Genomic DNA, 20816 nt, shown 5'->3' on the forward strand with positions numbered 1-20816 from the left:
GCGCTTTGTTGATCGAGGAGGTGGTGCAGGTGTGGGGATCTGGCTGGGAGGTACATTTGGCCAAACAGACGGTGGATGTTTAGGTCGCTGTTTTCCTCTTGAAGTGACTGTTTCAAATCCAGTTGGCCAGTGTAGCTCACAAACAACAGTATCTTTTGAAACGATCAACTTGTCATTTGGTATTGCAGAAATCCAAGCTTTCTTCTCATTTTCATCCTTTGGAAACCGATAGACAATTTCTTCTCTGTGTCACACCCTTTTTCAGAAGAATAATTCGTTTTACAGCCGTAAACACAACATTTCTTTCCCATGATGGAATCCAAACACAAGAAAAACATGCCATGAAAAACCGGAAGTTAGTTACCGAAGCCAAACAACCGAAATGAAAGCAAAAGAAAAAGAGAAGAAAACTCTGCATACATGATCATACATGACTATTCTGTGAATAAGATAAAAGACTCTGGGTTTGTGGTGATTGATTGAAGTTTTCCCCAGGCCATACTGGGACAAACAATCCCTACTTGTCCGTTTTACCGTTTTCTTTGAATTTAGACATCAAAGGGGAGAAAACTTCGTTCGCAGTTTGGGGAATCAATTTTAAGGAGTTAGGTCCCTTGACCGACCCTTGCCGTTTTACCGTAGGCCCCCAGTCAGAGAGAGAGCTTGCACTACGAAGTGGCCTGTGGTAAAGTTCGCTATGTGTGTGAGGCAAACCCTCTTTACATGCATGCTCCAAGTGGTCCAGTAAGCAAATCATCATTGAGAAGTGAGTGGTCTTCCACCTGATGAATGCTCACTTTGAGATTATATTCATAATGCAGACAGATGGGCCCAATAGCAGAGTGGTTAAAGGGTTGGACTTTCTTCTTCATTTGTGGCCTGCAACTCCCATGTTCACTATTATGTACATGAGGCTTTTACGCTATTGCACCCGTCATTGGACGTTAAATCTGAGGGTCCTGGGTTCGATTTTTGCTAACGGTGCCTGTTTGGCAAAGGTGATTTTTCTGATCTCCCAGGTCAACATGTGTGCAGACCTGCTTGTGCCTGAACTCCCTTCATGTGTATACGCAAGCAGAAGATTAAATACATACGTTAAAGATACTTTTATCCATGTCAGCGTCAGGTGGGTTATGGAAACAACATACCCAGCATGTACACCTCTGAAAATGGAGTATGGCTGCCAACATGGTTGGGTAAAAACAGTCATACATATGAAAGCCCACTCGTGTACATACGAGTGAATGTGGGAGTTGCAGCCCATGAAAAAACAAGAAGAGGAGATAATCCAAACACTTCAAACTAATCATTCAGGGTTTTTATGTTCATTGTACCAAACTGTGATGAAGGAGAAATCAAAATAGATGCAAACATCAGTGGACATCTTATACAGTTATAGGCATGATGGCAACAATGTTCAGGACTTCAGCTGATGTCTTACAGGCACTGGACAGGTTAATTGTGCTATCAACCTCTTTGTTGCATGCCAATATTATCAAGAGAGGCAAGGCCTTCAAGACTCACTTGTGATACACTTAAAAAAAAAAATCCAAGCTTTTTATGTATTGAGTATAATTTCAAAATGTAATGTTTAAGATGAGAAAGATCAGTTTAAAGCAAATTAACTCCCCTAGCATTACAGAGTAATTTCCCTTTTTCACTATCTGCACCAAAATGTTTGCAAAATAAATAAAACTTCCATGCTTAGCAAAAGAAGTTCCTGTTTGAACAAAAAATGATAATAATGACTGCTCTAGCTGTTGGGTCAGAATATCAGATCAAAAGGCCAAGTTTAGAGAATACAAAAAATATAAATATAACAGTAAATGCAGTTTGCATATAATTAGGCTTCATTCTTTATTTTTGTGTGCCCATCCCAGAGGTGCAATATTGTTTAAAACAAGATGACTGGAAAGAACTGAATTTTTCCTATTTTTATGCCAAATTTGGTGTCAACTGACAAAGTAGTTGCAGAGAAAAAGTCAATGTTAAAGTTTACCACGGACACACACACACACACACACACACACACACAACCGAACACCGGGTTAAAACATAGACTCACTTTGTTTACACAAGTGAGTCAAAGATGGGGTATAAGATTAGAATAAACTGTTAAACATTAGAGCCAGCAACATGACTTACGACCCTTTGTCTACCACCAGTTTTTCCATCAAGGCTATTTGTGATGGAAGCATTCAGCTTACATTAGCTACTTTCATACTAAAGTGTCTGTTAGGTAAAAGTTGTAGAAAAGTTTGACAGATACTTTTGTTATTAAACAATAAAATGCCGACAGGATTGGATAAGACTGTTTTGTTTCAGCAGGAATGTTTGTATTGCAGTGCACAACTTTTGTTTTGCAAATTTGACAAAAACTTGTTTTCTGACAAAGAAGAAAAATATTATTTGAATTTGCTGCAATTTACACTCCTTTCCCCCCCCCTTTTTTTTGCAGTCAGTCTTTTGTTGTTTTTGTTCATTATTTTCTGAGCAAAACAATTTTTTTTTTTATTCCATCTTGCCTGCATGTCTCTTTTGTGTGGACTCAGTGGAGCACTGGACTAGAGTTTTCATTTGAGTATCCAGATCAGAAAGTTATGAATAAAACAGGAAAAAGAACAAATTTTTTAAAAAAAAAAGGAAAAAAGAAACATTTGACTGCAAAAATGTTAGGACACTTAAAGTGAAATTGCCAGTCCGTTAGACTGTCTTAGGTGGAATCAAAACACACAGCATTCAGTTCAACAAAAACTTATTTCTGAAAGAGAAAATCATTTTGATTGACTGATGCAGTTTACACTTCGTAAAAAAGTGTGAAGTAATTGTATTGATATAAAAACACAAAATCTATATGATTTTCATGCATAAAAAACCCCTAACATTTGGGATTTCGCATGAACCACTTTTCAGGTTGCGAACATGAGCAAATTAGTTTTTGGGATATTGTTTACTTGAACTCCGAAAACTGACGGTCTGGCCAGGCATTAAAAACAACAACAAAACAAATCAGCTTCCTCCTGACCCCTCGCCCCCTGATCCCCTCTCCCCACCTCCCCCTTGTATATTGATGATGATGATGATATGGATACTTATGTAATACCTATCTTTATTCAGAGACCAAGCTCTAAGCACTTCCATAAGTACGGAATCATTTGCACAACAGGCTGCCTACTTAGGTAGAGCTGATTGACAGCTGCCTTTGGGGTACTTATCATTCCTGTGTCATTCAGTCAGTTTTTAATCACGAACACACACATCACTCACACAGACATTTAACACTTTACCTGTATGACCATTTTGTATATTTACCACTCCATGTTGGCAGCCATACTCCCTTTTTGGGTGTGTGTTTGCTGGGTATGTTTTTGTTTTCACAACCCACCAAAGATTACAAGATTTGTTACATGTGTATTTGATCTTTTGCTTGCATATACGCACAAAGGGGGTTCAGGCACAAGCAAGTCTGCACATTTGTTGACTCGGCAGATAGGAAAAATTTCAACACTTAACCCATTGGGTTCCACAAGGTTTGAACCCAGGAACACAGTTTAGAGGACTTCTATCTATCTATCATTATCATTATGTCTAATAACAGATTACTAGTAATACTACATGTAACCTCTAACATCTTGAATATGTTTCTGACAGCTGTTGATCAGTTTTAGATGGTTAAGTTGGAGGGGTTGGGTGTTTTCTCCCTTACCTTGTTTGCCCTTTTCTTATGCATTATACTGTTCTGCTAACCATAATTTTTATTTTATTTTTTATCATTGATATTAAAAAGAAACACTGCTGAAGTATTCTGTTCTATGGGGCAAAATGTGGAACTGTAAAATAGAGCTATAATGACAGACGTGGAAGGAGGCTCTTACAGTTTAGTTTGTTGAATATTAAAAATGTTACTGTAAAAACTGATGAGAGTATTGAATGGTAATTTCTTTGTCTTTTGCAGGATTGTTGTTGGCAGTGAATATGTTGGTGCTATTATTGGAAAAGGCGGACAGACAATCAAGACCATCACACAGCAGAGCAGAGCAAGGTATGCAGTCAGATGTTATCAGCCATTCAGAAAACAAAAAAGTATTATAAAAGACCTGAATAGTGGCAAGTTTGTTTGTGGAACATAGGACAGGCTGGTGGCAAGAAAAGTTACTGAGCAGCAAAGGTTGGAAGATTTTGGTGTTGAAAGATTGTATGAACAGTTTTTTGTTATTATTTTTTTTATGTGTCAACTTATTGTTGGTTTTGTGAAAAATGATGATTGAATCCAGTGGTCAGATGGATTTTAAACAGAGCTCTTTGCTTCTTTTGAAATAATTTTCAAACAGCATGGAATGCTATCAGACTTCATAACTTTTGGTATTGTGATCAATTTATTCTTCCCAGGATACTTTGCTTGATATTACTATAAGTAATAACAGTAATCTCAGTCATAGGTTCAGAGCAATATAGCTATATTGTATACTGTACTTTTCGGCCTACAAGGCACTTCAGCATATAAGGTGCACACCCAGATTTTAACAAAAAAAGTTATTTTGAACATGTATAAGGTGCACACATCCAGAAAGCCGATTATGACGTAAAGTGAAAGTTCTTCATTATGGCTCTTCTAACAGCGGATGTTGTTTTCTGAGTTGTCATGTTTGGAAAAATGGATCAGAATCCAGCCTGTTTTCATTTGCTTTTGGACTCAGCTCTGTTACTCTGCTTCTCTGTTCATCTGCTCTGTTATCTGCTGAGGGTTTTTTTATTCATTTTTTTTCTATTACAATATTACAGTCTTCAGTCAAATGTACATTGTTGTAAAACCCAAGTTAATTAATTTGTTCAATCAGAATCCAGTCTGCTAGTGCTGCTTTCAGTCCTGTCTGCCATTTTGCTTTGCAGTCTCTTCTGCTTTTGAAAAATGATCAGCTCTCTTCTGATTTCTGTACTTTTGCACGATAAATTTATCTCCAACTCAAGACCCTGCTTTTTTTCATGGCTTAAGGGCGAACTGCGATCATGTTCATTTGAAATTTGGTGTAATTTGCATATAGCATATAGCCAATAAGATGCAGGGGTAAGATTTGAGTGAAAACTTAGAGCCTTATAGGCTGATAAGTATGTTACCAATAGTATCGATAAAAACAGTATTTGGTTGGATTCTGGGAATTTTGGTAGATCTTTTTTGCCTGATGATTTGAATAATTTTTGAATCTGCATGAACACTATGTGTGTGTGTGTGTCTGTGTGTATGTGTGTGTGTGTGTACATGCATGCGTGTGTGTCTGTGTGCATGTTTTTTTTGTGTTTTTTTTTGTTATTCCTCCAGAGTGGACATTCACCGGCGTGATAATGTTTCTCCTGAAACAGTAAGTGTTCAGCAATCTAAGTCTATATTTTGAAAATTAAATGGGAAAAAAAATCTGACAAAAAACATTTGTGAAAGAGTGAATAGGAAACGGTTTCAATATCTCAAGATCTGTATAAAAAAAAAAATTTAAAAAAAGCCAGGCACTTTAAGATCATGGAGAAAACCCTTTAACATTACCGAGTGAAATTGGATGGAGGATACATACACTCAGTGTGGCTCCGTGACTAAATGATTGTTAGACGGTTAAATGATTGTTAGACGGTAGGGGCTTTGTAGGTATTTTCTGTGTGTTGAATCAGAACAGGCACTACTGAACACCACAAAAGTGTCTAACCAGCCATGCATGCTCTCTTCAGGCATGTGACCTCCTTGTAACCAAACATTGATATTTCCCTGTGGACTGACAGCACTTTGGATTTGCAGATGAACCCAAGAATAGCTGTGTATGTAGGACTCCCAAGTGAACGTCATGGGAATAATGCAACTGAAAAAGTGCAGATGATGGGTCAGCATTAACCAACGATCCAGCCAAACAACAAACAAAATGGATAGGACAACAGTTACCACAAAGTTTATCTTCTAGGCATAAGATTTATTAAAAAAAAAGAAGAAAAAAAAGAATTGATTGTTGGATGAAAAAGCAGAGTCAGAAGGTAGAGACAGTTGAAAGATATGAAGTCATGATCAGAGTCTGGATAGCAGGACATTGCTGCAGTCTAAATGTTTTTTTGTTTGTTGAAAATTAATGTGTAACCTAGAAGATTACTATTAGTCTTCAAAATTTATTATGAAAAGCCAAGACAGAAAGCTCAAAGTGTCCTGACACATTAAAAAAATGCTTACCCATATATCTATTTATTTCATTAATGCCCATCAGCTGTTATTCAAAGTAAAAAAAATAATTAGCATTTCCTGAATGATCTGTCACGTCACCAGTGATCACTTTTTTAAAAAAAAAGGAAGAAAAAAAAGAGAAGGAAAGAAAAAAAAAGTGCTTGTTTCTTTTTTGCTCACAATCAAGGTGTATTCATTTTATATTTGTGAAATGTGGTAATGCATTATTATGGACAGTGCTGTCTTTTTCAGCTGGTCACAATCAAAGGCTCACCAGAGGCCTGTTCCAAAGCCTGCAAAGAGATAATGAAAGTAGTACAAGCAGAGGCAAACTCTTTGAACAGAGGGTAAGTACAAAACCGTCTGTGGTCTGTTTCCATCCTCTCCTGTTAAGGTTTGAACAGATAAGCAAAACGTATATGCATCTGTGGAATGTTGATGAATTTGGGCATGATCCCATCTGGTTCTCTAAAATATGCTCTATAATAAGTGGAATAAGTAAAGCTTACTTCCTTTCTTCTCACTGATCCCAGTTTCATTATATGATTGATATGCAACGAGGAGGGTGGCAGAATGGTGAAGATGCTCAGCTGCCAATACAGAGTCCGTGAGGGTGTGGGTTTGAATTCTGCTCTTGCCCTTTCTCCCAAGTTTGACTGGAAAATCGAACTGAGCATCTAGTCTTTCAGATAAGCCGAGGTCCCATGTCATTTGCAGCACGCACTTGGCGCACTGAAAAAGAACCCATGGCAGTGAGAGAGTTGTCCTCTGGCAAAATGAGGTAAAAAGAAATCCACTCTGATAGGTACACAAATATATAAACATACACTCAAGGCCTGACAAGTGCGTTGGGTTATGCTGCTGTCAGGCATCTGCTCAGCATATGTGGTGTAGCGTATATGGATTTGTCCGAATGCAGTGACGCCTCCTTGAGAAACTGAAACTGAATGAACAAGCAAATGAACATGGATAAGCGCATAAGCATAATGACTACAAGAATACTCATTATTTTAAAAATAGAAATAGATGACAGTAATAAATTGTTCAAAATAATGTGGAGATCTTGTGATTTAAAAACGCGAAAACAACCGTAAAAAGTTGTAATTTAAGTAATGACATGGATAAATCTATACCAGTACATGTTTTACACGATAAACATTTGAAGCCCTTTTTTTGATGAAAAGATTGAAATGCAACTGTTTCAATTACTGTTGCAAACATTAATTACTAGATTGTGCATGTACAAGTACTTGTATCACCATTGTGCTGTTTCAGTCATGATTAATCCTGCGGCATGGGTTGCTACCAGAAGTCTCTGCTGCGGATCTTGTGCTGCCTTAACTTCTCTTGGGCAAAGCCATTCTCCTTCAGTTCTTTTCCAACTATTTTGCACCATGTCTTTGTTGCTCTGTCTCATGCTCTTTTTCGAGAAATCTGGTGTCCATGTATCTGATGGTACATGTTCTATCCAACTCCATCTTCACTTGATCTCATTGGTGAAATCCAGCATGGATTTTTTCTTTTTGAGGGTTAAATGTTTTAGATCATATTTGGCAATGGTTCTGGAATGTTTCAAGTATATGGTTGATACAGTATAGTACATTAATCAACACAAGAGAATGCTGCTTCCTTTCAACCACAGGGTAAATCAACAGTAAAATGGCTGCAAGAGAAAAGAGTAACTGTGGCATGGATTGGTTCAAACTTAAAAAGGGTGACACTGAGACTGGTTGGAATGATTTGTTATTTTGGTCAGTCAATCAAGTAATGAGTGTTTAGTAACAATAAAAGGACAACAAAAGTTATAGTAAAATCCATGGCCAACAGTTCTGGAAAAGTATTATTGAGGAATGTGGTTAAAAATATTTTAGATAATATTCCTGTTTTCCATGATGGTTAACAAAGTTGTTGATATGGCTTTCAGAACTGTTCTGAAATGAATTAGTGAATGTTTCTGTTTCAGGGAATGTCCATTACGAGTTCTATGTCCCAATAGCTTGTGTGGACGCATTATTGGTAAAAAGGGAAATGTCATCAGAAATTTCATGGAAAAATCAGACACCAACATTGTTGTATCAAGGTAATGAACATTGTAATTGATTGCCTTTTGTCTTTTAATTTGATGCTGCACAGGAGTTTGTTTGTCTAAGTAATAGTTTAGCAGACAACAGGACAGTTTTTCATTCTGTGTTGTCTAAAAGCCCACTTGAAAGAAAGAAGAAATTCACTATTTTATCTTTTCTTTTTTTTGTGTGTGTGTTGTAGATCTGCAGGAAAAAAATGCAACTTTCCCTCAGTTTAGTTTTTAAAAGTACGGGCAGTTTTGTCAGATGTACAATGTATTATTAGAAAATTTGTACAAAAAAAAAAGATTACTGTGGTTAGAGAAAAACTTTTGACTGAATTATCTGATTTTGTAATTAGTGACACAGAAATTTTGTCAGAACAATAGGATGGAAATTGTTTTAGAGCATATTGAATATCAGAAGAAAAAAGCCCAACCCAACTTTTTATTTACAAGTAATATTCCCAACAGTTTCGAGAGCAACCACTACCCTGGCAGCATGAATGATTATTACGTGGATCGTGTGATCACTGTCACGGGGAGCCTGGAAAACACCTTCAGGGCAGAGGAGATGATTAGTGAAAAGATGAGACAGTGCCTTGAGCAAGATGCAAATACCTACCAGGTGGGTAGTGTTGTTCATTGCTGTTCAACCCCACCCCCATCCCTTCAAATGGATAATTTCAAGGACTTGGAGTTGCCTTTGATCCGTAAATTGCTTAGAAACGGCATATTTGGAAAAGTTTTTATGTTAGCATCAGTGATGGATTTCCTCATCATAACCTTTTCACCGCCAGTGAATTTAGTGTGCAAAATCCCCTTGTGTTATGAACACAGAAAATATGGTGTCTGAATTAGCTGGGAATCCCCCCTGTGATGTGTGCAAAATATGGCCTGTCCTACCACTGAACATAAAGAACAGTAGGTTCATGGATAACAGACCCATGATCTGGTCACCCTTCAGTGACATGGGTCCTCTACCTCGCTGCTGCATAAATGCGAGTGTGGCAGTGAAAGGGTTGATGAATGCAAGGCACACCAAAGATAAAAAAGCAAAAACAAAAAAACTTGTCCCCTTGTCATTGTGATGAAACAGAAAACGTTTGTGAAGTACATTGTAAAAGAAAAACGTGTGGGTAGGGGAAAAGGGGGTGGAAGTTAAAAGATGCAGCTTAAAAGATTTTTTGAACTGTGCCATATTTGTAAAAATGACTTTTCCAAATGTATTGCTTTGCTCAAACTCGGAACAGTGGCTATGTTTTTGTCCTTTGTGTAGTTGTATACCAACCAGGGCAGACAAGAGATGCAAAGTCAGTGCTAAATATTAGGCATGTGGCTGCAGTAATTTATCAGATCAGAGTTGAAGGTTACATGGCATAGTAGAAAAAAGTTGAAGGTGTGATAGAACTTGATGCTGGTGTTTGAAACTATAGTTGGTGCAGTGACCATTGTGACAGCATGAATTCTGTTTCAATTGAAGGTCAAGTTGCAACACTAGTAGGAAAGCTTGTGGGCATAATTAGAGGATTTGCAACATATATACAATCTTCAAATTTGATACGATGAAACGCCATAGTAAGAACTATATAGAAATTCAACAGCATGAATTCTATTTCAATTGAAGGTCAAGTTGCAACACTAGTAGGAAAGCTTGTGGGCATAATTAGAGGATTTGCAATATATATACAATCTTCAAATTTGATACGATGAAACGCCATAGTGAGAACTATCTAGAAATTCAACAGCATGAATTCTATTTCAGTTGAAGGTCAAGTTGCAACACTAGTAGGAAAGCTTGTGGGCATAATTAGAGGATTTGCAATATATATACAATCTTCAAATTTGATACGATGAAATGCCATAGTGAGAACTATCTAGAAATTCAATAAGAAATCAAAGGTTATAAATACATATTGATATTGTCTTGTTCTGAGGGTTTCCTGCTTTATGGTGCTATCATTTTCCATCATTATAAAGTATGCTCACCATAAATGTGCAATGGAATTTCTTGTTTCTATGCAATTTATCTATTCATGTCATCTTTCTGTTCTTTGATTTTATAGGAAAAATGTTAAGTTTGAATCCTGAACTTATGTGTTATTGTATTGATGATAATAAACTGACACCTTAGTGAAGAGTCGGTCTGAAAGTGCTCATTGGAAAACCCAAAGTAATTTACACATGTATATCGTCTTACCTTGACTCTGTTCACCAGCCAGCACTTTTGGGCAGCATTTGAAAAAAGAAGTGCAATTGTTTTGCAGCAACAACAAATGATGTTCAGTGGTCTGCCCACTCTGCCCATGATGCCTGGGGGTATGAACAGCTATCCCGGTGCTCGCTCTCCATATCCTTACATGGTGAGTAGCAGGGTTGTTCTGATACTTGACCTCTGCATCTTTTCCTTCCAGTCATATGCCAACTGAATGTTTTTTGCCTTTTCCCAGACATGATAATTCGGCATTCCGTGTTGTGATCTTTTTTTGCCCCAAGGACATGAAGTGCTAGTTGACAATTATGGTTTTGTATGCCAGTTAATATTTTTTTGTATTGTGTATAATTACGTCGGTTTTTTTTAATCCTCAGGCAAAAAATGATGGAATGGTCATTGCCAGAGGTATGCCCTAATTCTGTGCCTACATATTACTGAATATGTGCCAAGTTATTTACTTTTTCATTCTAATCAATTTTTTTTTCTGTCCTGATATGCCATGTGTGGTTGACTGACTAAAGCAACAAAAGACACAGATTTGAACAGTTAAGTTGTTGCAAAAGATAACATGTTTGTTCTCCAAGTGAGAATCGAGAAACTGACAGCAAACAATACAGGATAATGCAGTGTTTTAAATAGTTTAATTGTCTGTTTACAACTTCTGGTTGGGGTGGATATAGGGTGGGGGATAGAATGGTGATGTTCTGTTTTATCCTTCAGTCAGGGACCTATGGCCCTCATATTGGAGTTTCATGTGTTATATTTGGAGAAGATTTAAAATTCTGTTTAGTTACAAGAAATTTATACACACAGATTATTGTCACTTGTAAGAGACAGTTGTACATGTGTATTTATGTTTTCAGTTTTGTCGAAATGTGAAGTTTATGGCAGACACGTGTTTGATATGAAGTATAAGGAGAAGTGTCTTATTTTGTTTTGGTGTGTGTCTTAGGGAGTTGGAGGCAACTACTACGGACGGTCCATGTATGGGGGAGGGCCTTCCGTCCCTCCACAGCAACAGCTGGAGGTAGTCTATCTGTACATTCCAGAGCAGTCAGTGGGGGCAGTGATTGGCAGCAAAGGACAGAACATCAAAAATATCATGCATCTGTCTGCAGCTCGTATTAAGGTGAGTTTCTCAGTAGAATAAACAGTGGAAGCACTTTCAGTACTACCTGAAGTGGTGTTTATAAAAAAGATATAAAGAAAAGATTTTAAATTTATTTACTGATGTTTTCATGGCTTATGCTAGTAATTTACCAGTTCTGAATTTTTAATGTTAGGTTTTGGGGGAGGTGGAGGGGTCTTCAGTTGACAACAGCAAAAGTATCAAGAATTTCTCTTTTAGAGATGATATTCTTGTATTATGTTTTATCTTATTTTATTCCCACCTTAGGAAAATTTGTGCTTGTGATCCATATAAAAGCCAAATGTGTAGATGGTGAATTTAGGGACTGCAGCCTATGTACTCAAAAGAATAGTTGTACAGCCCTAAAAAATGTTTTTAAATTTTACATTTTCTAATACCCAATGTAGAAATATTATATGGAAGAATATAGTATCAGAGACATCTCCTGGAATTGGCAGAATATTTTGTAAAAAGGGTTTTGTTTTGAAGGGCGAGAATTTATTTACACTGTTGGTTTGTTGTAGAGTGGAGATTGTAAATGTTGTTTGGACTTCTTGTTTCAGAAGCACTGAAATGGCTCGTGTGGTTGGCAGGGCTGAGGGCAGCATGAATGAATGGTCCATATTTTCTCAGTGTCACTAAATACATCTGCACTGAACATGAGTAGTTCTCACAGGATATAAGATTTGGTTATGTGGTTGGTTGACATTTGCCGGTAATGTTGTGTAGATCATGGGAGCGGAGAAGAGCAGTGGTGCAGGTGACAAGGCAAGTCACCAGGGTCAGCAGAACGTGGAGGAACGCAGGGTCATTATCACTGGCTCCCCAGAAGCACAGTGGAAGGTAAATTATGTCCTTGTCACGTTAATTTCTCTTTGTAAAATACTTAGGTTTCCACATTTGCCACCTTTTTTCCCCCTTTTTCTTATCTGTTTGTAATTTTTGTATCCCACCTAACATGGGTTTATGAACAGGATTTGCTGGAGACAGTTTTCTTGTTTGCTTTGGCTCATTTACTTCAGCCAAATGCAGTTTTTCTTCTTAGTCGTTTGTGGGCTGCGACTACCACGTTTACTTGTATACAGGAGTAGACTTTTATGTGTATGACTATATTACAACCGCCTCATAGGCAGTCATTCTCCATTTTCAGGGGGGTGCATGCGGGCTGTATTCTTGTTTCTATAACCCACCTAATGCTGACATGAGTTTGGGGATCTATAAAGTGTATTTGATCTTCTGCATGTATATACACTTGAAGAGGGGTCAGGCACTAGCAGGCCTGCACATTTGTTGACTTGGGAGATTGGAAAAATCTCCACCCTCGACGCATGCTCTGTGACCAAGATTCAAACCCAGGTTCCTCAGTCTGAAATCCATCGCTTTAACCACTTGACTGTTCTGCCAGTCTGTTTTCTTATTTCAAGGAGAGCACGCTGACCATATGCACCATAGACACACATGCAGCCACATAGCCACCCACACCCACCCTCACCTACCCTACCCCTCCACTCCCCACATGCACACTTCTTCAGAATAGATTTTAGTAAGTTATGAAAAATAAAATATGATAGAGTTATGTTCAGTTTTTGCTACATTTTAAATCTTTTTTGTACACAGTATTACCTAAAAAAAAAAAAACACCCCAAAAACCACAACAACAACACAGTCAAAAAAGAGTTGTGAGGCACATGTTTTATTGTGATTGCAATAGGATTTTAAACGAGTTTGAAGCTGTGATATCCATGGTATAAGAGACACCTCTCACCAGTTTCTCTTGCTCTGGCTGGGCTTGAGCATTTTGTGTTGCTGTTTTGTTTCAAGACAAAAAATAGCACTTTTAGTTTTCATATGGGAATCTCAAATGTCTTTTAAAGTTGATATCAGCCCATTTGATCTATAAGCATTGTGGAAGTAAGCATTTCTTGAAGTTAGTACTGGTGCTGACCCCACCTTGATGGGTACTTTCGCTTTCTGAAGATCTGTTTTCAGGTTTAGTTGAAAATGGTCAGATATGATTTTGATATCTGCACAGTTAAACAGAATTTATATCAGTTTTCTTTTACCTTGGTCAAGTATAAGTATTTTAATGTTGTGTATAAGGGCCTTATACAGTTGAATTTGGTCTGTGCAAATACATTTCTTTGATGTTATACTTGTTCTCAAACGCACATTTTTGTTCCAGGCACAGTTCTACATTTTTGAGAAAGTGAGGACTGAAATGAGATTAGCGTCAACAGATGAGATACATCTGCGTTCTGAGGTGGTTGTCCCGAAATCTGCCATTGGACGCATCATTGGAAAAGGAGGACAAAATGTGAGATTTGAAGATATTTTGCATGAAACAACAATTAGTGTTTGCTTTTGCTGATTTATTGCATTATGAATGGTGTGGATGCTGGAGTAAATTTTGCTTTGAAAAAAAAAAAAGTCTCTTTTTTCTGTCTTAGCTGCTTCTTAAAAATTATACTCTTTAAGAGACTGACTGAGATCTGCTGAGTGTCATTCATGCTAGTCTGTAGTCTTTGTTGGCAGATGTTAAAGTGTTAGGTGGGATATAGCACTGACATGAAGAAAAATATTTTTCAGGTGAAAGAGATGCAGCGTGTCAGTGGCGCCATAGTCCAGGTGCCAGAAGATCAGGGAGATCAGGACGAGGTACCTGTGACAATAATTGGACATTTCTACGCCTGCCAGTCTGCCCAGAGACGTACCCGTGCCCTGATGAACAACATGCAGAGTCTCCCACAGCCTCGACGTCCAGGCCGTTCACAGCATGCTGCCCAGGGCCTTCAAATGAATGGCAATTAATCACCTGCCAAAACTTGATCAATAAGATTATCCCGGCTCTCACACCACATGAAGTATTAAGTAAATATCTTGTGATAGAAATCGAAGCAAGTCTCCCCCTCCCCCCTTTTTTTTTGTCTTCTCAATCCTATTGTTTCTTGCCAGTTTGTGTCATAACAGAGGAAAAACTTTAAACTGTGAATGCTCATATTGCGAAGGAAGAAGCGCATGAAATATAGGAGATTGACAGACATTGAGTATGATTATTGTGATACTTCCTCTGGCTTGAATATACTTGGCAGAAATAATGGTTTGAGCAGAGTGGAGTGAGGGTCGGGGTCATCTTGACCAATGGCCAGAAATATACCAAAGAGCCTGCCAGCTGCCACCTTTGTTTTTTCCCCCCTCTTCCCTTTAGTCAGCTTCCTAGTCACTTTCTGCAGAATCTTTCTAAAGTTTGTCAGAAAATGGGATTGATCAGTTCTGCACTTAAATGCTAAAAAAAAAAAAAAGAAAAAAAAAAGTTAGTGGATATGAAAACGTTCCCATTGGAATCCAAAAGTTGGGTCCATCTACATATCTTCTTTCAAGGGTTTATGAAAAAACAAGCAGGTGTGTTAGCAGCATGCAGAGAAAAAAAGGCTGGTATGCTTGTAATCTTCAGTAATAATTTGAAGGACCATTGGGGAAAGAAACAAACTGTGATGATCTTGCCTTCGGTCTAAATTTAGATAACTTTTTTTCCCTTCTGTCAATGAAAGAAAAGACTCCTGACCTGAGGTCAGTTGGAAAATGTGAATTTGAAAACTGATCATTGTCTTCTTGAATCCTTGTAGGCCTTGTTGTCAGTGTTTTTAGAGTTCTGCTCATGTCTCTCTTCTGTCCCCCATTGAACACCAGTGTAAACTTGTGGCTTTTTGGCATGGTAGATAGAATGAGGTTGAGTTTCGCTACTGCTCTCATTTTCTCTCTTTGCTCTTATCACTTTGGAGATTAGCTATTGTGAGTGGCGGTCGGCAGTTGTGGAAAGGGGCACAAGAGTTGTCTAAAGGAGAAAGAAAAGAATGAAAGGCCTGCCATCAAAACGACGGAGTCAGCAATGGTCTTTGAAATGTGACTTTGCTCAGCCAGATCATGTCCATTCCTTTTTCACTGGTGGCAGCAAAAGTGAAAACCAGTGATTAAAAGGAAAAGGTTTCGTAAAACATGGGATTTTGATGATTCTGATTGAACAAAGTTTGGCAAACGAGACTATTGTTGATTGCATGGTTATTATCCCTTTGTCAAGAGAATGGAGAGTATTTTTTGATACATGTTGAATTTTTCTTTTGGTTAAAAGTTTATAAAATGGGATACGCTTTTGTTCCCATTTTGTTGTTTATTATTGTTATCTGAGCAAATGACATTTGAAACACACCAAAAAAAAAAAAAAAAAAAAAAATTGCTGGTTGCTGAGCAGACTGTTACCTACCCTCAGTTTCTTTGTTCAGTTATTTGAAAAAACATGCAGATGGGTTCCTAGGCTTTCTTTTGCTTTTTGCCATTTAATTTACTCATTGTTTGATTTAACAGTTTAATTTTTTTCTTCTTTTTAAACAGTAACACTTTCAAGGCCTAGTCTTACCAACCTTGATCACTGATACTGTTCCTTTTTATCCATTTACAACTTTATTTCGTGTTTTTTCCCTTTTTTTCTTTAAATACTCGACTTCCTCTATTCTGACATTGACCACTTTGATGCCTGGTCTTTAATGACCATCTTAGACAGAGCGCCTGCCCTGCACAACAGTGTAAAGCTTGGGGAGAAAATGAAAACACTGATGATAGTAATACTTGGGATGCATTTGTAAACTTCACTTTCTGGTGCACTGTGGCCAGAAAGGCATAGTGCAGAGTTCTGTACAGGCTTGTATTCTGATTCACCATTGACATAATTTGCGTTTAGGTGTAGTTTGATTTTTGTTAACAGTTCAATTTTCTCCTCTTCCTTGACAGTTCCAAGCTTTCATTTTGAAAACTGTGAACTTCATTGTACTACTTCTAAATGAAGAATTTTGTACAGCTAGAAAGTGCTTATGTTTTGGTTTTTTTCAGTGATGCCTGTTGTCTTCTTTTTTCCCCCCCTACCTTCTCCTGTTTGTGCTTTAGTTGGAAATCCAAGTGTTGGATACAGTTGATTTGAAATACTAGGAAGCTACTATGATGAGTTCATATCTAGCTTCCGGAAGTGGTTGTGAAAATTTACCAGGATGCAGGAGACTATATTTCAACAAATGTGATTGGACTTCATTTAGAATGCCTTTGGACTCTTTTTTCCCCTTCACTTACAAGTTTTTGTCATCAGTTTTCTGACTTTCTTTTAATTCATGGATTACAAATCAGTTGGCATGTTGTCCGCAATGACCCATTACGTTTTAATATTGTTCACGTTGCTTAGGCCATTTAAACAGACTACATGATGAATCAAGCTCAATCAGAGCTGTGTTTGGATCAATTTGATATTCCTCTCCACTTCCCAATAAAATGGGCGATAAAGATTGTGCTCTTTGGCAGTGTTGATCATCTGTGGTCCAGTGTGCAAGGCACAGACACAGCCTATACAGCAGTTTTATCAAAAGAGGGTATGCAAGTACATTTTCTTGGTCTGTTGCCTTGTTTGCTTCTTTTTCCCCCCTCACAACTTTGAATTCATCTGTTTTCTGTTGAATAAAATGGATTGGCATACAGTGAATTAACTGTAAGCTATGACTTTGAACTTGGAGCTTTTGGTGTTTGGTTCTTTGCTTTGGACTAATTCCACTGCTTTACATTTGAACAAGTTTGGTCTTTTCTGTTCTAAGAAAGTTTGACACGTTTTGGTGTTTATGAAATCACTTATGCCACACTTACTACAGTAACTTCAAGAATTAAAATGTTGGTAGTCAAGTCAAAATATGGCTTTTGAACCTCACAGTAGTCCCTTACTGTGCATTGGTGGCAGGCAGTCTTACTGCAATACAATGTCTACTTACTACCACTTAAAAAAAATAAATTATTCTAGTTACAGAACATGGCAGTTGCTGTTATTTTGTGTGTGTGTGTGTGTGTGTGTGAATGAGGTTGCACTCCAGCTTATGGTTGCAAGGAATATTTGACATGGACATTGTCAAGAGACAACACTGCGTCTGGCAAATGGGAGGATAACTAAGATCATCAGCAGCATTTTTAAAGCATTGTACATTTTGACTGTTTGAATTAATAGTATATTTCATGGTCAATCTACTCCTTTTTTTAAATTTTTTTAATTTTTATAAATATTTATTAGCACTTTAAAACTACTATTTTGTTTATTCTAGTTAAGGTAGTTGAAATGCGTTGAACAGTCACTCCATCTTCCACACATATTCTTTCGGTTTGAAGAAGAGACTCATAAAAAGTTTCACATCTGTTTACTGAAGTCATGCAAGCTTGTTAAACTAATACATTATCACATTGTACATAAACGTGCAAGACATAATGATTGACCCATTAAAAAAAAAAAAAGAGAAACAAAAATCTGAAAATGAATTATGTATAATGAGAAAAATGTCATTTGCACAAGCACAAATTTCCTTTAGCGAACAAAGTTGAAGCAAATATTGGTATACATAATGTTACACCTGACAACTGATCAGTGTCAGATTTTGAGAAAAGCTGCATATGACTTAATGGTTGAACTTAATGGTTGAACTAAGGTCTGAAGTGTGGACAACATAATTCTTGCAGACTGGATCAAAGTTCCATACTGATACATTTTCAAGACTTTTCCCAAGATCAGTAATGCTCCAACTTATTGTTTGGTGTCATATACTGTACCATGTCAAACTGATGCAAACCAGGCCTATCTGCTCTTCTTGGCCAAAATTTATTGTGGATCATTCTTATTACAGACGGCTGATGGCGTATATACCCACCAAAGTCCCAACACAAAAATTAATGATTAAGAAAAACAATAAAATAGGATTGTATGAATAAAGCACAAACTTGCTTGGTAAATGTTCCTCACTAAAGTAAATGCTCCTGACAAATATTTGTTCATGACCAGTAAAAAAGTGGCGTATATACCCACCAAAGTCCCAACACAAAAATTAATGATTAAGAAAAACAAACAATAAATAGGATTGCATGAATAAAGCACAAACTTGCTTCGTAAATGTTCCTCATTAAAGTAAATGCTCATGACAGATATATTTGTTCATGACCAGTAAAAAAAAAAAAAGAAAAAAAAAGAAATGAAGTATAAAATATAACACGCTTATTTTCAGTCTGAATGACACTGAACAGCTGAACAGAAGAAAGTTTGAATGTGTTTTGCATTTTCACTATTTACAATGTACACTTGTTGCTCAGAGCCAAACTCAGGTGAATCATCAAATCAGATGTTTTTAGTATAACAATTGATTTGTTTGTCAAATGTCTGAACACTGTAACAGAGCAGATGACTTCGCAGGATGTTGCCACAAAGATTATGTAAAGTGACTGGTAAATGGTCCTTGCTTCAGTGTGAAGTCAATTCAGTCAGTGGTAAAAATATTCCTCCCAAATGCTGCAAAGTACAGACTCCAGAATCTGAGCAAGAGGTTACCTGCTTGATCATACTTCCATTTAAAAAAAGAAACCTGCAAATCATTGCAAGACTGGTACTTGTGCTGAAACGACAAGTCATTGGATCATGTCTGTTTGCTAGAAATAATGCATGTTGATTTGAAGACCTTACGTTTTGTTCATTTCACAAAATGATTTTAATGTCTGAATCTTTAGTGTACCCCTTCATACTTTGCTTCATTTAGATGTATATCAAAGCCATGAATTTTATTTAAATGACAGACTACGCAGAGCTTCAGAGGAAATGTCAGAAGGCAAGCACTGATAATAGCTTTGATGCACTGATTTGTAGTGCTAGGCTGAGGGCTGGTGTGGTCTACATTCAGTTTACAAAGGATACATGTCCAAATTCATTTCAAAGATAATTAAAGTGACTGACTGAATATTACGATTAATAATCACAATTATCTCTCAGTTCTTTAATTTATTACAACAAAATATTACAGTGCTCCAAATTCTCATGTCAACCTACCTAACTGAAAATACGGAAAAGAATCACTTTCTGTTTCCAGAAAGTCATCAGAACTTTATTGTGTTGAACAGCAACACTGAATCAGATGGTCATATCCTTCATAAACCAAAAATAAAAATAAGACAGAACAACAAACATAGTAAAGCTTCTCACATGTACATGTACACACACGTTTTTTTGGAGATCTTTCCTTTTCAGCATGTATCTACAAAATCATAATAAAATTACCAGGCAGAACAAAAATGAACCACCACAATTATTTATAACAAGCATATCTCAACTCATGGCACTCAAGATGCTGTTACACTTTGTAACCAAACAAAAACGGGGGAAAGCAGTGGTATCACAGAGCACAACATGAAAAATCAATCAAGACTACAAAACAAGTCTAAAATATGCCTAAATATATTTTGTTGGAAAAACAAAAAAAGGGTGCATGGGGTTATGGGTTACTGTTATTGCCGTTAACAACAACAACAACAACAAAAAATTAAAAAATTAAGATTTATTTTTTATTTTTGGTTTAACCTTCCAGTGGCCTTCATAGTTTGCTGGCCTAAGACAGGAGTGATTACCAATTAAATTTGACAGTAAAATTTTTGCATTACACCAGATTTATTATGAAACAGAGCATGTTCAACTTATGCAGTGAATTAATGCCGTCTTTCTGACTGGATTTTTATTTGAATGACCAGAAGCCAATCAGACATTTTTCAACTAATCTTAATATAAAAGATGAAGATAAAAAAAAAAAATTGTTGCAGTGAAATAAATCACCTGTCTGTACATAATTTGCCTGGATTGTTAGACAGAAAAAAAGGTGAACCTCAGGAAGTCATAACATCACAAAATATACAGAAAGTGGTCATCAATTTTAAATGATGTTAGGAAAAGACAGACATTTGTATGTTACTCAAACAAGAAAGTTGGAGACAAGTCTGTGTGCTCAAGTCATGATCCTCCGTTAAAATTAACCCGTTCAGTTCCTATAAGACATCGGCTGATGTCCTGCACCAAGTGTTGCCATAGTAGATCAGTTTTGAGCAGATGACAGTGACAGATATGGGCGGGTATGTGGTGTAGTTTGTGAGAGTGGGGGAGGAGAGAAAAGGGAGTGGTGTAAGACAATAGGTCCTGGGCCAGTCAGAGGACATGGAAGTGAGTGTGACTGTGGGCATCTGAGGAATGTCGGTGGTAACTTCTGCGGTTTGGACAACAGCCAACAATCTATAATTTTCACGAAACCCAGAGTTGAAGGTGCAAAAGATAGGAAAAATGTGTTTTTATTATTTTAAGGTTTTTGCTACTGATCAGAAGACAGACTTGATCGCAGAG

The 20816-nt window shown here is 37.1% G+C and overlaps 1 protein-coding gene across 1 annotated transcript in view; it reads left to right on the top strand.

The window, feature by feature from the left end:
- The window catches only part of LOC143297614 (insulin-like growth factor 2 mRNA-binding protein 2), a 40287-nt gene extending 22853 nt beyond the window's left edge, over positions 1–17434 (top strand). The window contains exons 7-16 of the mRNA XM_076610034.1: positions 3956–4042; positions 5318–5357; positions 6446–6540; positions 8157–8273; positions 8730–8883; positions 10523–10618; positions 11423–11599; positions 12329–12442; positions 13782–13913; positions 14186–17434. Of these exons, the coding sequence (XP_076466149.1) occupies positions 3956–4042; positions 5318–5357; positions 6446–6540; positions 8157–8273; positions 8730–8883; positions 10523–10618; positions 11423–11599; positions 12329–12442; positions 13782–13913; positions 14186–14407 (1234 nt within the window). The 3' untranslated portion in view covers positions 14408–17434. The remainder of the gene's footprint in view (positions 1–3955; positions 4043–5317; positions 5358–6445; positions 6541–8156; positions 8274–8729; positions 8884–10522; positions 10619–11422; positions 11600–12328; positions 12443–13781; positions 13914–14185) is intronic.
- Positions 17435–20816: the final 3382 nt, after the last annotated feature.

Source organism: Babylonia areolata, chromosome 2, assembly GCF_041734735.1.
Source record: "Babylonia areolata isolate BAREFJ2019XMU chromosome 2, ASM4173473v1, whole genome shotgun sequence".
Taxonomy (NCBI): Eukaryota; Metazoa; Mollusca; class Gastropoda; order Neogastropoda; family Buccinidae; genus Babylonia; species Babylonia areolata.